The following is a 15,202-nucleotide window of genomic DNA, read 5'->3' on the forward strand; positions in this document are numbered from 1 at the left end:
CCTGGCCTCTCAGCCTGGGCCCTTTATAAGGCACGGATGGGCTGGGGAGAGGGGCACAGGATTGAACTCAGGGCCAGCGGAAAGGTAGCAGGTACTGGGGGACGGGAGGGCGGGATTTTCTGTCCATCTGCATCTTCTGCCACCCTGAGGAAAGGGAACCCAGGAGTTCTGGCTCCCAGCTCCCCAGGCCTGGGAGGGGAGTGGGGTCTAGTGGTTAGAACGAGGTGGTGATGTGGGACTGGGAGGCAAGACTCCTGGGTTCTCTCCTAGCTCTGGGAGGGGAGTGGGGTCTAGTGCTTAGAGCAGGGGGAGGGGCTGGGAGCCAGGACTCCTGGGTTCTATCCCCAGTTTCACAATCTCTAAAATGGAAAGAACAACTCAGAGAGAGAATGTGTGTGTGTGTGTGTGTGTCCCTGCTGCCTCCTGCTGGCAGGGACAGGCCCTGCTCAGTGAGTGGGGTGGGGTGAGTTTAACCCTTTCCTGCCCAGAGTACTGGATTCCCCCCTCACCCCCAGGTGGACCTGGCACCCCCATGGACTCCCCGGCCTACAAGACGGTTCTGGCCTTGGGCCGGTTCAAGGTGCGGAAGCTCCAGACGGGCCCTGCCCTGGACAAAGGCAAGGAGGGGGCAAGCCCCCTGCCGTGCCCCCCAACCCCGTCCATGGAGGGCTCTGACCAGGCGGATGAGGGGGGCTCCCTCTCGGCTCCCCCGGACTACGCGACCACAATGGACGTCAGTCCCTGCTACGAGTTCTACGCCCAGTCGGCCCCCCCTGGGCGGGCCCGCAAGAGTCGCCCCTCGCTGGAGGTGCTGCGTAACGTGGTGAGCACTGGGGGCACTGTGTGGAGTGGGGAGAGGGGAGGCCCAGCCGGGGGTGCTGTGCTGCAGGGAGTGGGGGCGGGGCTCGGCAGGGGGCGCCATGCTGCAGGGAGCTCGGCAGGGGGCGCTGTGCTGCAGGGAGCTCGGCAGGGGGCGCTGTGCTGCAGAGGGTTTGGCAGGGAGCATTTTGCTGCAGGGAGCAGGGGGCTCGGCAGGGAGCATTGTGCTGCAGGGAGTGGGGGCTTGGCAGGCGGCGCTGTGCTGCAGGTAGTGGGGGCTTGGCAGGGGGCATTGTGCTGCAGGGGACTCGGCAGGGGGCGCTGTGCTGCAGGGAGCGCTGTGCTGCAGAGGGTTTGGCAGGGAGCATTATGCTGCAGGGAGCAGGGAGCTCAGCAGGGAGCGCTGTGCTGCAGGGAGCGGGGGGCTCGGCAGGGGGCGCTGTGCTGCAGGGAGCGGGGGGCTCGGCAGGGGGCGCTGTGCTGCAGGGAGCGCTGTGCTGCAGGGAGCGGGGGGCTCGGCAGGGGGCGCTGTGCTGCAGGGAGCGGGGGGCTCGGCAGGGAGCATTGTGCTGCAGGGAGTGGGGGGCTCGGCAGGGGGCGCTGTGCTGCAGGGAGTGGGGGGCTCGGCAGGGGGCGCTGTGCTGCAGGGAGCAGGGGGCACTGTGCTGCAGGGAGCAGGGAGCTCGGCAGGGGGTGCTGTGCTGCAGGGAGCAGGGGGCACTGTGCTGCAGGGAGTGGGGGGCTCGGCAGGGGGCGCTGTGCTGCAGGGAGCAGGGAGCGCTGTGCTGCAGGGAGCGGGGGCTCGGCAGGGGGCGCTGTGCTGCAGGGAGCAGGGAGCTCGGCAGGGGGTGCTGTGCTGCAGGGAGCAGGGGGCTCGGCAGGGAGCATTGTGCTACAGGGAGCAGGGGGCTTGGCAGGGGGCGCTGTGCTGCAGGGAGCGGGGGGCTCGGCAGGGGGCGCTGTGCTGCAGGGAGCGCTGTGCTGCAGGGAGCGGGGGGCTCGGCAGGGGGCGCTGTGCTGCAGGGAGCGGGGGGCTCGGCAGGGGGCGCTGTGCTGCAGGGAGCAGGGGGCGCTGTGCTGCAGGGAGCGGGGGCTCGGCAGGGGGCGCTGTGCTGCAGGGAGCAGGGAGCTCGGCAGGGGGTGCTGTGCTGCAGGGAGCAGGGGGCTCGGCAGGGAGCATTGTGCTGCAGGGAGCAGGGGGCTTGGCAGGGGGCGCTGTGCTGCAGGGAGCGGGGGGCTCGGCAGGGAGCATTGTGCTGCAGGGAGCAGGGAGCATTGTGCTGCAGGGAGCTCGGCAGGGGGCGCTGTGCTGCAGGGAGCAGGGGGCTTGGCAAGGAGCGCTGTGCTGCAGTGAGCAGGGGGCGCTGTGCTGCAGGGAGCAGGGGGCTCGGCAGGGGGCGCTGTGCTGCAGGGAGCGGGGGGCTCGGCAGGGGGCGCTGTGCTGCAGGGAGCGGGGGGCTCGGCAAGGAGCACTGTGCTACAGTGAGCAGGGGGCACTGTGCTGCAGGGAGCAGGGGGCTCGGCAGGGAGCATTGTGCTGCAGGGAGTGGGGGCTCAGCAGGGGTCATTGTGCTTCAGGGTGTGGGGGGCTCCTGGCTGCAGGGTGCGGGGGGCTCAGCAGGGGGTGCCGTGTTGCTGGGAGGAGGGGGGCCGGCAGGGGGTGCCGGGAACAGGAGCATGGCTTGGAAGGGGGTGCTGTGCTGCAGGGCGCGGGGGGCTCAGCAGTGGGCGGTCTAATGCTGTTTCCCCACCGACGCAGGAGGACGGGCCCGGGTTCCCTGATGCTCCTGACCCTGGGGAATCCAGGGCTAAGGAGGAGGACGAGGAGGATCCAGACGCAGCAAGCCCTGAAGCGGAACCAGTCCGGTTCGGTTGGGTGACCGGCGTGATGGTAAACTGAGACCTCTCGGGGAGGGGAGGGGGGGTCCAGTGGGTCAGCGGGGCGGGGCGGGGGAGCAGGCTCATCTCACCCACCTCCCTTTTCGCTCCCCAGATACGGTGCATGCTCAACATCTGGGGCGTGATCCTATATCTCCGGCTGCCTTGGATCACAGCCCAGGCTGGAATAGGTAATAGTGGGGATGGGGGTGCCCCATGGCTAGGCCCCCTTCCAGCACCGCCAATTACTCGTGGCTGGGTAGGAGCGAGGAGCCAGCTGGGAGCTTGTGGTGGGTTCTCGGTGTTCCCCAATGGGAGCAGGAGGGTGCCCAGTATTGGGGGGGGGGTAAAGTGGGGGGCAGGGGGTGGGTTCATTCCCCAGGTCCCCATTCACCATCTTCCCCTCCCCCCCAGGGCTGACATGGCTCATCATCCTCATGTCAGCTGTAGTCACCACAATCACTGGCTTGTCCATCTCAGCCATCTCCACCAATGGCAAGGTGAAGGCAGGTGAGAGCCACGTCCGGGGGCACTGTGGGGCTAGGGAGGCGGGTTCAAACTGGGGCCGCCACACAAGCAGGGCTTGCCCCAGAGGCTAGGGAAGTGCTCCCCTTTGGCAGAAAGGGGAGCTGTTTCTCAGGCGGGCTGTTATCTCAGCCTGGCCGGGGGAAGAGAGAGACAACACCCACCCACACACACAGCTACACAATGAGACCCAACTGCAGAAACACACAGCTAGAGATGCATAGGTGTGCGGACACAAAACTAGCTCCAGTCCCACACAGTTAGACTGAACTACAGCCATACGCAGCGAGAGACAGAGAATCAGACACACAGCAGCGGACACACCTGCTGATCCGTACACAAGGCTCCACACAGCTCAGCGTTACACACAGGAAATTCTGCACCCTGGAGTCGCAGAATCACAGATAGGCAACTAACACACAAAATAACACACACACTTAGGTACACACATAGACAGTTATACATGCAAAACTTCACACACACACAGTTACACTAGTCGTGCACATACACACTCAGCGCAGGGCTCATCCCCTCCAGCAGGGGGCGTGAGGACACACACACACACACACAAGGGCTCATCTCGCCACCAGGGGGCAGCAGGGACACACACACACACACACACACACACACACACACACACACACACATTCTCCACAGGGCTCTCCCAACAGCCCTGCCTGTTCCCAAGCCCCTAGAGCCCCCCACCCCTGCTGACCCCGTCCGTCCATCTGTCTGTCTGGGTGCAGGGGGCACCTACTTCTTGATCTCGCGCAGCCTGGGCCCCGAGCTGGGCGGATCCATCGGGCTGCTCTTCTCCTTCGCCAATGCTGTGGCTGTGGCTATGCATGTGGTGGGCTTCGCTGAGACGGTGCGTGACCTGCTGCTGGTAGGTGGGGCCTGGCCCTGAACAATAACCCTAACCAAGGGCTGGGCAAACTTTTGGCCTGAGGGCCACACCTGGGGATGGAAATTGTATGGCGGGCCATGAATGCTCACACAATTGGGAGTTGGGGTACGGTCTCTGGATGGGGCCAGAAATGAGGAGTTCAGCGTGCGTGAGGGGGCTCTGGGCTGGGGCATGGGTGCAGGTGGGGGGGTGAGGGCTCCAGCTGGTGGGGTGGGCTGGAGTAGAGATGCTGGAAGGGGTCAGGGGTGCAGGCTCCAGGCGGCGCTTACCTCAAGCAGCTCCCGGCAGCAGCGGCATGTCCCCTCTCTGGCTCCTAGGTGAAGGCACGGCCAGGCAGCTCGGTGCGCTGCCCCGTCCGTAGACGCCACCCCTGCAGCTCCCATTGGTCACGGTTGCCGGCTAATGGGAGCTGCGGGTGCGGTACTTGGGGTGGGGGCAGCGTGCGGAGCCCCCTGCTGCCCCTACATGTAGGAGCCGGAGGGGGGACATGCTGGTGCTTCTGGGAACCGTGTGGAGCATGGCACACGCAGAGCGGGGCAAACCTCCAACCCCACTCCCCGGCAGGAGCTTGAGGGCCGGATTAAAACGTCTGAAGGGCCGGATGTGGCCCCAGGGCCGTAGTTTGCCCACTCCTGCCCTAACCCTAAACCTGAACGCTAACCCTAACCACTAATTCTTAACCCTAAACGCTTAACCCTAACCCCAATCCTAACCCCTAACCCTACACCCAACCCTATCTCCTAACCCTGAACACTAACCCTAACCCCAAAATCTAACCCTAACCCCTAAACCTTAACACTAACACTAACCCTAACCCTTGAACCTAACCCCAACCCCTAACCCCAATCCCTTAACCCCTAACTCTAACCCCAACCGTATCCCCTAACACTAACCCCTTACCCTAACCCTAAACCCCAGCCCTAACCCTGAACACTAACCCTAACCCTAACTCTAACCCTCATCCCAAAATCTAACTCTAACCCCTAAACCTTAACACTAACCCTAACCCTTAACTCTTGAACCTAACCCCAAACCCTTAACCCCTAACTCTAACCCCTTACCCTAACCTTGAATGCTAATCCTAATCCCAATACAAACCCTAATCCCTAACCGTCACTCTAACCCTAACCCTAATCCCAACCCTAACCCTCACCCTAATCCTAACTCTAACCCCGAACATTAACCCTAACCCCTAACCCTAAACCCTCACCCTGAATGCTAACCCTAACCCCTAACTCTAAACCCTGAACGCTAATCCTAACCCACCCATACACCTAGATCTACTCCTAGAGCTAAATCTACACTAAATCCTAACCCTCGATCTAACCCCTACCGTAAACCTAGAACTACTAACCTAACCCTTGACCTCAATCCCAACTCTAACCTTAATCCTAGCTCTAGCCTCAATCCCTAACCCACCCCTCCGTACCCACCTGCCACACACCTGCACAAGTCCCTTTCCCAGCTCTACTGCCCCTCACCCTGCCACCCCCAGCCCCACCTGCCTGCCGTGAGAAGGGTGGCCTTATCTAGAGCACGCGCCACGAGCTGCTGGTACATGGGCCCCATTGAGCCCCCAGCCCTGCCCCACCCCACACCCTGTCCACAATCTGCTGTTGGTCTCCGTCTGCTCTCCCTGACCCACGCTGGGCTCAGCTGTCCCACTTCCTATACTTGGCCCCCTCCACTCCCTTCTCTGACTCCCCACCCTGCCCTCTCCTCTTCTGGCCCCCACAAACTCATCTCCATATACCTGCCCCCCAGGAGTTCGACGCGGTGATGACGGACCCCGTGAATGACATCCGGATCGTGGGCGTCATCACGGTGACAGTGTTGTTGGGCATCGCGCTGGCTGGCATGGAGTGGGAAGCCAAGGTACTGGGGGAGGGGCTGGGAGCCAGGACTCCTGGGTTCCATCCCCAGCTCTGGGAGGGGAGTGGGATCTAGTGGGTTAGAGCAGGGGAGGGGCTGGGAGCCGGGACCCCTGGGTTCTCAGCCCTTCTCCCTGCCCTCTTGCAGGCCCAGGTTGTCTTTTTCTTCGTCATCATGGTCTCCTTCATCAACTACTTTGTGGGGACCCTGATTCCAGCCACGGAGGAGAAGATGTCCAAAGGCTACTTCAGCTACCGAGGTAGGGCCAGTGGAACTCCCCACCACTGGAGGCCCTCTTGGGCAGTGCAGCCCCTCTTAACCTTGCCCTCTCCCTTCCTGCAGGGGACATCTTCCTGGAGAACATCGGGCCGGAGTGGCGGGGCGAATCGGGCAACTTCTTTGGCATGTTCTCCATCTTCTTCCCCTCGGCCACTGGTATCCTGGCCGGCGCCAACATCTCAGGCGACCTCAAGGTGGGCTCCTAGCCCCCCAGGCCCAGCAGGGGCTAGAGGAACTGGTTCCCCTGAGAGTTATGGGCCACAATAACCACCCCATTATCATCGTTTGTAGGACCCCGCGGTGGCTATCCCCAAGGGCACCCTGCTGGCCATCTTCTGGACCACGCTCTCCTACCTGGCCATCTCAGCTACCATAGGTAATGGGGCAGGGAATGGGGGGCAGGGCTCGCTAGGGGGCGCCATGCTGCAGGGAGTGGACAGGGCTCTACATCCTGGGGGAGGTCACTGGGGGGTACTTGGTTGCCAGGGGAGTTGCGGGGGGGGGGCACTAAGTCCTGGGGGGGTGGTCACTCATTTCCTCCATCCCTCCAGGGTCGTGCGTGGTGCGTGATGCGTCCGGGAGTTTGAACGACACACTGGGCTCCCCCAACGCCACGGACAGCTGCCTGGGCCTTGGGTGCGGCTACGGCTGGAACTTCACCGAGTGCGCCCAGGCTGGCACCTGCGAGTACGGGCTGGCCAACAACTACCAGGTAGGGGGGAGGAGCCAGCAGTGAGGGGGTGGGACTGAGGGAGGAGCCAGCAGGGAGGAGAGAAGCCAGCGCTTAGGGGGTCGGGACTAGGGGAGGAGCCCGCACTGAGGGGGAGGAGCCCGCACTGAGGGGATGGGACTCGGGGAGGAGCCAGTATTGAGTGGGTGGCACTGGGGGAAGAGCCAGCACTGAGGGGGTGGGACTGGGGAGGAGCCAGCAGTGAGGGGGAGGAGCCAACACTGATGGGGATGGGGAACATTTGGGGCATGGGATGGGAGCTATGAGTGATGGGAGAGGCAGGCCGGGGATGTCTCTCTCTGATCCCCCCCATCCTGGGGTCTGTCTCCCTCCCAGACCATGAGCATGGTGTCCGGCTTCAGTCCCCTCATCACGGCTGGGATCTTCGCCGCCACCCTCTCCTCTGCCCTGGCCTGCCTGGTCTCAGCCCCCAAGGTCTTCCAGGTGAGTCCGGGTGTCAGGGGTGGGGGCCTAACAACAGAACACCCCAGCTACAGCCTCAGTAACAACAGCACCCCAACTGACACCCAAACGTACCCCTTCCATCCATACCACACCCGCAAAACAGTGGCCCACCCAACACCACCCTCAATGACGTGCCCTGGAACGCCCCCAAATCACCGCCAGAGACACCCCTACTTCTGAAAACCCCACCACCTCCAGTGACCCCCCAAACCCCAAGAGCATCCCCCTATCCCTCCAAACAACTCTTTAGTCCTCACCTCTTATTCAGATCATTGCAGCCCAAATCCATCCCTACCCAGCCTCCCACCCTGGGGTTGTGCTCCTTCTGTCACCTGTAGCTCTGCTACCACTGAACCCCCTGCCTTGCCTGTGCCTGTCCCCTGCAGTGCCTGTGCCAAGATAAGCTGTATCCCGTCATCGGCTTCTTCGCCAAGGGCTACGGCAAGAACAACGAGCCGCTCCGGGGCTACATGCTCACTTTCGTCCTGGCCATCGCCTTCATCCTCATCGGTGAGTGGGGTCAGGTGGAAGGGGACCATCTCCTCCCTGCTGTGGGATGGGAATGCGCCCCCATATTGACCCATCTCTCCATTGCACCCACAGCTGAGCTCAACACCATCGCCCCCATCATCTCCAACTTCTTCCTTTGCTCCTATGCCCTCATCAACTTCAGCTGCTTCCATGCCACAATCACCAACTCCCCAGGTACAGCAGCAACCCCAGCAGCCATGGGACAGGGGCACAGAGGGCTTTGCTGAGGTGTTCAGCTGAGGTTTGTCACATCTGGCACCAGAGATCAAACCAAGCATGTGTTGAGCGCAGGGGGTCAGGCTGGGTGTCTGGCATGGGAATTCTTGAGCAGAATAGGATGGGGCAGGTTGAGTTAGATCAGATAGGTTGTTTGTGTTGAATTGGGAGGGTGGGTAGAGTGAGATTGGACTGGATGGGTTATGTTGGATTCTGTTGATTATTGTTGGGTTGAAAGGGATACGTTTATTGATGTAGGGCAGAGTGGGTTGAGTTGAAGCTGGGTAGGCGAGAGCTGAGTTCAGTTCTAAGGGTTGCCCTGAGAAGGGCAGTGTTGGGTTGGAAGGGTTGGGCTGAGTAGTGTAGCGGTGGGTATTGAGCTGGGTTAAGTTGGAGGAGTTGTGCAGGAAGGGGAGTTGAGTTGGAGATGGGTAGAATACAATTGGATTGAGTTGGAAGGGCGTTGGGTTGAGCAGAGTGTTGGAGGAGCTGCATAGGGCTGAGCAGGTTGGGTTGGAGAAGTTGGGCAGCATAGGGTTGAGTTGGGTTGGAGGAGCCGGGCAGGGTAGGATTGAGTTGGAGGAGCTTGGTGGTGTAGGGTTGAGTTGGGTTGCAGGAGCCGGGCAGCGTAAGGTTGAGTTGAGGTGCAGGAGCTGGGTGGTGTAGGATTGAGTTGGGTTGCAGGAGCCGGGCAGCGTAGGGTTGAGTTGAGTTGCAGGAGCTGGGTGGCATTGGGTTGCAGGAGCCAGGTGGCGTAGGGTTGAGTTGGGTTGCAGGAGCCGGGTGGTGTAGGGTTGAGTTGGGTTGCAGGAGCCGGGTGGTGTAGGGTTGAGTTGGGTTGCAGGAGCTGGGCAGTTTAGGATTGAGTTGGGTTGCAGGAGCCGGGCGGTGGAGGGTTGAGTTGGGTTGCAGGAACCAGGCAGCGGAGGGTTGAGTTGCAGGAGTCAGGCGGTGTAGGGCTGAGCGGTTGGAGCTGGACATGCTGAGCTGGGCAGGGTGGTTACTGTTGCCCCGGCCATGTGGGGAGCTAGGTTGGGTTGGGGGCAGGGCCGGCTCCAGCTTTTTTGCAGCCCCAAGTGGCGAAGAGAAGAAAAAAAAAATAGCCGCGATCGGCGGCACTTCGGTGCAGGGGCCGGCTCCAGGTACCAATGCAGCAAGCAGGTGCCTGGAGCGGCCAATGGGGAAGGGGCAGCACGTGCGGCTCTTCGGCGGCGGGTCCCTCAGTCCCTCTCGGAGGAAGGACCTGCCGCTGAATTGCCATCGAAGAATGAAGCAGATTGCAATCGCGGCTATTTTTTTTTCTTTCCGCCGCTTGGGGCGGCAAAAACCCTGGAGCTGGCCCTGCTTCGGCGGCTGCTCTACTGTGCTGCTTCTTCGGCGGCAAGTCCTTCCCTCCGAGAGGGACTGAGGGACCCGCCGCTGAAGACCCGGACATGCCGCCCCCTTCCATGGGCCGCCCCAAGCACTAGCTTGCTGCGCTGCTGCCTGGAGCCGGCCCTGGTTGGGGGGGTCTGACACATGGGGCTGGGCACAGCCTTTCACTCTCCCTCCCCCCAGGCTGGCGACCTTCTTTCCGCTACTTCAGCAAGTGGAGCGCCCTCTTTGGGGCCGTGATCTCCGTGGTCATCATGTTCCTGCTGACCTGGTGGGCGGCCCTCATTGTGGTGGGCATTATCCTGGTCAGCTTGGCCTACGTCAGCTACAAGAAGCCAGGTAAGGGAGGCGCCGGGGCAGTGGGAGGGGACAGGGAGACCTGGGGGGCACCCAGACCGAACAAGCTTTTCTCTGCATCCTCTTCATCCTCCCCACAGACGTCAACTGGGGCTCCTCTGTGCAGGCCGGGACCTACAGCATGGCCCTGTCCTACTCCGTCAGTCTCACCCAAGTGGAGGAGCATGTCAAGAACTTCCGGTAGGCCTGGCTGGCTGAAAGCAGGGGCTTTGGGAGCTAGGACTCCTGGGTTCTATGCCTGACTCTGGGTGCAAAATGGGGTCTAGTGGTTAAAATGGGGGGTGCTGGGCTCTATAACTCATTCTGAGAATAATGCTTGGGCATTGGGGGCAGCAGTGTATCTGTGGGGAGAGCACCCCCCCCCCCGACTGTCCCAACCCTCCCTCTCTTCCAGCCCCCAGTGCCTGGTGCTGACGGGTCCCCCCAGCTTCCGACCAGCTCTGGTGGATTTCGTCAGTGCCTTCACCAAGGGGGTCAGCCTCATGATCTGTGGGAACGTGGCTGGGGTGAGTATGGGGATGCCGGGGAGGCAATCAAGGAGGTGAGTTTGAGGCCCGGCATCCTGCCCCCTAACCCTCCCCTTGCCTCTCCCAGCCGCAGGATACCCCAGGGGACAGCGACTCAGAGGAGCACGTCGAGTGGCTGAACAGGCGCAAGGTGCGATCCTTCTACACCCTCATCACGGCCCCGGACCTGCGCAGCGGAGCCCGCAGCCTCATGCAGGTGTGTGTGTCCCAGCGCCCCCTGCTGGAGGGGCTGAGCCCTGCTCTGTGTGCTGCCCCCTGCTGGTGCAAATGAGCGCTGTGCTGTGCATGCACCGCCCTGTCCCCCAGTGAATGTAGCCTGCCATGCTGCGCTGTGTGTCATCCCCCCCACACTGCCCCAGCCTCACCAATGATTTTCTCCAGGTGTCCGGGCTGGGGCGTCTCAAACCCAACACAATCGTGCTGGGCTACAAGCAGAACTGGCAGACGGACTCGCCCCACAACCTGGAGAACTACGTGGCCACCATCCAGTAAGGGGGCTGGGCTGAGGGGGGCAGCAGTGGAGTGGGGCGCTGGGGTGGATGCCCCAGAGTAGGGGGCAGCAATGGGGTTGGAGGCATCTCTGGAAGTGGGGAGACACCCTGGGGGCCAGCACCTCCTTTCTGGCACCTCCCAGCAGCACCCCCTGACCCCACTCTATGCCCCCAGCGACGCGTTCGACGGCCGGGCCGGGGTGTGCGTGCTGAGGATGAAGGACGGGCTGGATGTGTCGCGGACGGTTCGGGCCTATGGTGAGTATCGGGTGTGGGCTGGGGGAGGGCAGACGGACACAGACCCATGGACATGCCTGGGCAGGGCCTGGTCCTGCCAGTAGGGGGCAGCAGTGACCTCCACCAGTGCTCTCTGCCTGCCCCGTTCCCCTGGGAGGGCAGCTGTGCAGCCAGGTGGGGCCAGGGGGCTCTCCTCAGCTGTCTAACCCCCATCTCCCCAGTGAACCCTGCGTTTGAGGACCCCGAGGCAGCACCGCAGGGGGAGAAGCTGAGACAGGAGTCGGGCAATGCAGGTGAGGAGGGCAGCAGGTGGGGAGGCGATGGAGGGGGGCAGACGAGGGGGCTGTGTAGGGGGGCAGGGGCTGGGCAGTGAGGGAGGGGGCTGTGGGTGGCAGCCAGGGACACTGGGCCCATGTCAGGCCAGGGGAGGCCGGGGGGGTGGGTGAAGAGACACCAGCCTGCCCCGAGCCAGGGGGTTGCCCTGCCCCACCTGCTCTGTGTGCCTACAGGCAGCAGCGTGAAGGTGCTGGGCGCGGACGAGCTCACTGAGACCCACTTCCAGGCCCCGCAGAAGAAGAGATGTGTGGACGTCTATTGGCTCTTTGACGATGGGGGTGCGTGTCTCTCAGCCCACCCCCCGCCCCTGGCAGTTCCCCTACCAGCCCCCTCACCTCTGCCAGCCGCCCCTGTCAGCCCCCTCACCTCTGCCAACCCCCCCAACCTCCTCCCTCCATCAGACTCCTCCCCTGGCAGCTCCCCCACCACCCCCTCACCTCTGCCAGCCCAACCTCCTCCCTCCACCAGCCCTCACACCCTGTCAGCCACCCCCGCCACCTCTCTTACCAGCCCCCAAATCTCCTCCCTCCATCAGACCCTCACCCGTCAAGCTCCTTCATCCACCAGCCCTGTCTCCCTACAGACCCCCTCCCCTGCCAGCTTTCCACCCCCCAGACTCTCAACCTCTGACAGCCCCTGCCCATCCCTTGGAAGCCTCCCATCTCTTCTCCAGCCTTCTCACCCCCTGGCAACCCCCGGGCCCCAAGAGCCTGCCAATCCCCCCGCCCTTCATTCGTGGCCTGCTCCCCCTGCCGGCCACTCCCTGACACTGTCTCCCTCCCAGGGCTCACCCTGCTGGTCCCCTACCTGCTGAGCCGCCGCAAGCGCTGGAGCCGCTGCCGGGTCCGGGTCTTCATCAGCGGCCACCTGGGCAGCGCCGAGCAGCAGCGCCAGGAGTAAGGGCACCTGCCTCGGCCCCGCGGGTCCCCTGAATTCCCACCCGCCGCTCCCCCCTCCCGCTGGCCCCCCCGCATTCCTCCCGTGGGCCCCCACATTCCCTCCCCACCTGCTGGCCCTGCCGTTCCCCCCTCCCATGGGCCCCACAAATTCCCGCCGACCCCTCCCCACCCATGAGCCCCCCCCGCATTGCCCCCACTCCTCCCCCTGCATTCCCCCTCCGCCCACAGGCCCTGCTGCTCCTCCCCTCCCATGGGCCTATCGCTTCCCCTCTGCCCCACAGGATCCAGCTGCTGCTCAGCAAGTTCCGCCTGGGTTTCAGCGAGGTACTGGTGCTGCCCCATGTGGCCTGGCAGCCGGAGGAGAGAAGGTGAGTCCCCCTCACAGCGATTCCCCACCCCCCACTTCTCGGGGGGGGAGCCTCAGGCCTGACCCCATTCCCCGGGCTCCCCATTGCCTGGGTGGGGAACACCAGGCCCGGTCCCAGGGCCTAACAGAACCCCTGAAATGGACCCCACCTCCCTGGCACCACCCACAGTGAAGGATCCCTACAGCTGTCTGGCTGAAAATAGAACCCAGGAGTCCTGGCTCCCAGCCCCCACTCCCTACCCTAGAGGAGACAGGTACCACCCTAGGCTCCCCAGCCCTCTAGGTGGGTCCAGCTGTCCTCAGCCCTGTGCTCTGCCCCCAGCCTGAAGGAATTTGAGGACCTGGTGGCTCCGTTCCGGCTCAACGAGGGACAGCGCAGTCCTGAGGCCACAGAGGCCCTGCGGAGGGAGACACCCTGGAAGGTTTCAGATGAGGATCTGCGGGTCTACAGGAAAAAGGTGAGACCGGATACCTGGGTCCTAGCCTGGCTCTGGGAGGGGACCAGGGGGTCTAGTGATTGGAAGCCAGGACTCCTGGTTGTGGCCTGGCTCATGGGGGCTGGGCACTGGGCACACCGCAACCCCCTCTCACTCTTCCCCCACAGTCGGAGCAGCAGGTCCGGCTCCACGAAATCCTGCAGGAGAATTCCCGGAACGCTGCCCTGATTGTCATGTGAGTGCAGGCCCCATCCCTGCGCGGGACAGCACCCAGGTGGCCTGTGTGATCTTGGCCTTGTCTCACTGCAGAACTGGGGATGGGGAGAGACCCCCTGCAAGCAATGAGGAGTGGGGGCTAGTGGGGGACCTGGCCTGCATGCGCCAGTGCAGCAGGAGGGACAGACCGTAGGGGAAGGGCTGTGCCCTGGAATCCCTGGCTAGGGGGGAGTGATCATTGCCCTGGGGGATTTCCCCATGGCCCTGCCCTGGTGCGGGGGGGTGTGTGTAGGGGCAGCCAGTATCAAGCAGAGTGCCCTAGGGGTCTGTCCTGGGGCCGGTTTTGTTCAACATCTTTATTAATAATCTGGATGATGGGACAAGTGCAGAGTTCTGCACTTAGGACGGAAGAATCCCATGCACCGCTACAGGCTGGGGACTGACTGGCTAAGAAGCAGTTCTGCAGAAAAGGACCTGGAGATTACAGTGGACGAGAAGCTGGATATGAGTCAGCAGTGTGCCCTTGCTGCCAAGAAGGCCAATGGCATTTTGGGCTGCATTAGTAGGAACATTGCCAGCAGATCGAGGGAAGTGATTATTCCCCTCTGTTCGGCACTGGTGAGGCCACACCTGCAGTATTGCATCCAGTTTTCGGCCCCCCACTACAGAAAGGATGTGGACAAATTAGAGAGTCCAGCGGAGGGCAACGAAAATGATTAGGGGGCTGGGGCACATGACTTATGAGGAGAGGCTGAGGGAACTGGGGTTATTTAGTCTGCCAAAGAGAAGAATGAGGGGAGATTTGATAGCTGCTTTCAACTACGTGAAAGGGGGTTCCAAAGAGGATTGATCTAGACTGTTCTCAGTGGTAGCAGATGACAGAACAAGGAGCAATGGTCTCAAGTTGCAGGGGGGGGAGGTCTAGGTTGGATATTAGGAAACACTATTTCACTAGGAGGGTGGTGAAACACTGGAATGGGTTACCTAGGGAGGTGGTGGAATCTCCATCCTTAAAAGGTTTTTAAGATCCGGCTTGACAAAGCCTTGGCTGGGATGATTTAGTTGGGGATTGGTCCTGCTTTGAGTAGGGGGTTGGACTAGGTGACCTCCCGAGGTCCCTTCCAACCCTGATATTCTATGATTCCTCTGGCCCTGCCCTGGGGGTGGGGGGATGGGAGCCCTCGGGAGTATCCCCATGCCCCCTCCTCACTGACCCCCATCCCTCCCTGCAGGAGCCTGCCTGTGGTGCGCAAGGGGGCCTGTCCCAGCGCCCTCTATATGGCCTGGCTGGAGACCCTGTCCCGGGATCTTCGCCCACCTGTTGCCTTCATCCGGGGCAACCAGCAGGATGCCCTGACCTTCTACTGCCAGTAGGGGGCACTGCGGGCTTAGCCTGAGGGAGTAGCCTGGAAACCTGGGTTCTTTCCCCAGCGGTGGACGGATCATGGCCCCCAGCTGGGCAGGGGGCTGATGCTGGTGCTACCGTCTCCGCACGCTCAACTGTCCCCTGCGATGTTGCCACGGGGACTCGGATGCCTGGGTCCCATGCGCAGCCTGGGCCGGGGCCTGTTGTGCTCTGCCCCTGTCAGGGGGTGTCCCCCACCACACTGCACTGTAAATATTAAATATTATTATTTACACAGCGCCTGACACCTCGTCAATTGACGCCCCCCCAGCCATGCAGGTGCCCCTCACTCCCGACCCACAGCCCCGTGCTAACCCAGCCCTGCCCCTCCCCC

At 62.5% G+C, this 15,202-nt stretch overlaps 2 protein-coding genes across 8 annotated transcripts in view; one reads left to right on the plus strand and one right to left on the minus strand.

Moving 5' to 3' along the window:
- Positions 1 to 15,105, plus strand: LOC101946804 (solute carrier family 12 member 3-like). Of its 7 annotated transcripts, none has more exons than XM_065565544.1 (27): positions 1 to 84; positions 516 to 823; positions 2,579 to 2,710; positions 2,813 to 2,888; positions 3,112 to 3,207; positions 3,969 to 4,108; positions 5,894 to 6,004; positions 6,149 to 6,260; positions 6,344 to 6,474; positions 6,572 to 6,656; positions 6,832 to 6,992; positions 7,347 to 7,454; positions 7,862 to 7,985; positions 8,079 to 8,180; positions 9,780 to 9,935; positions 10,034 to 10,133; positions 10,348 to 10,459; positions 10,548 to 10,676; positions 10,862 to 10,968; positions 11,147 to 11,229; positions 11,430 to 11,501; positions 11,718 to 11,822; positions 12,329 to 12,440; positions 12,725 to 12,811; positions 13,133 to 13,268; positions 13,415 to 13,482; positions 14,696 to 15,105. In XM_065565544.1, exons 2-27 carry the CDS (start codon positions 533 to 535, stop codon positions 14,835 to 14,837), a joined length of 3,078 nt encoding a protein of 1,025 aa, XP_065421616.1. In that variant the 5' UTR covers positions 1 to 84; positions 516 to 532; the 3' UTR covers positions 14,838 to 15,105. The 7 variants fall into 7 exon arrangements, with proteins under 7 accessions (XP_065421616.1, XP_065421614.1, XP_065421615.1 ...); XM_065565542.1 differs by having other exon boundaries at positions 5 to 91; XM_065565543.1 differs by having other exon boundaries at positions 5 to 91; positions 10,554 to 10,676.
- Positions 14,938 to 15,202, minus strand: part of OSGEP (O-sialoglycoprotein endopeptidase) — a 6,346-nt gene continuing 6,081 nt past the window's right edge. Inside the window, exon 11 of the transcript XR_006175537.2 lies at positions 14,938 to 15,075. The gene's annotated coding sequence lies outside the window, so the exon portion shown is untranslated. The remainder of the gene's footprint in view (positions 15,076 to 15,202) is intronic.

Source organism: Chrysemys picta, chromosome 13 (assembly GCF_011386835.1).
Source record: "Chrysemys picta bellii isolate R12L10 chromosome 13, ASM1138683v2, whole genome shotgun sequence".
In the NCBI taxonomy this organism is placed as follows: domain Eukaryota; kingdom Metazoa; phylum Chordata; order Testudines; family Emydidae; genus Chrysemys; species Chrysemys picta.

Coding starts and splice junctions, on each gene's coding strand:
- LOC101946804 (XM_065565542.1), top strand. CDS start 37: ATGGGCTGGGGAGAGGGGCACAGGATTGAACTCAGGGCCAGCGGAAAG. Junction 4,109..5,893: donor CGGTGCGTGACCTGCTGCTG/GTAGGTGGGGCC, acceptor CCTGCCCCCCAG/GAGTTCGACGCGGTGATGAC. Junction 6,005..6,148: donor GCATGGAGTGGGAAGCCAAG/GTACTGGGGGAG, acceptor GCCCTCTTGCAG/GCCCAGGTTGTCTTTTTCTT.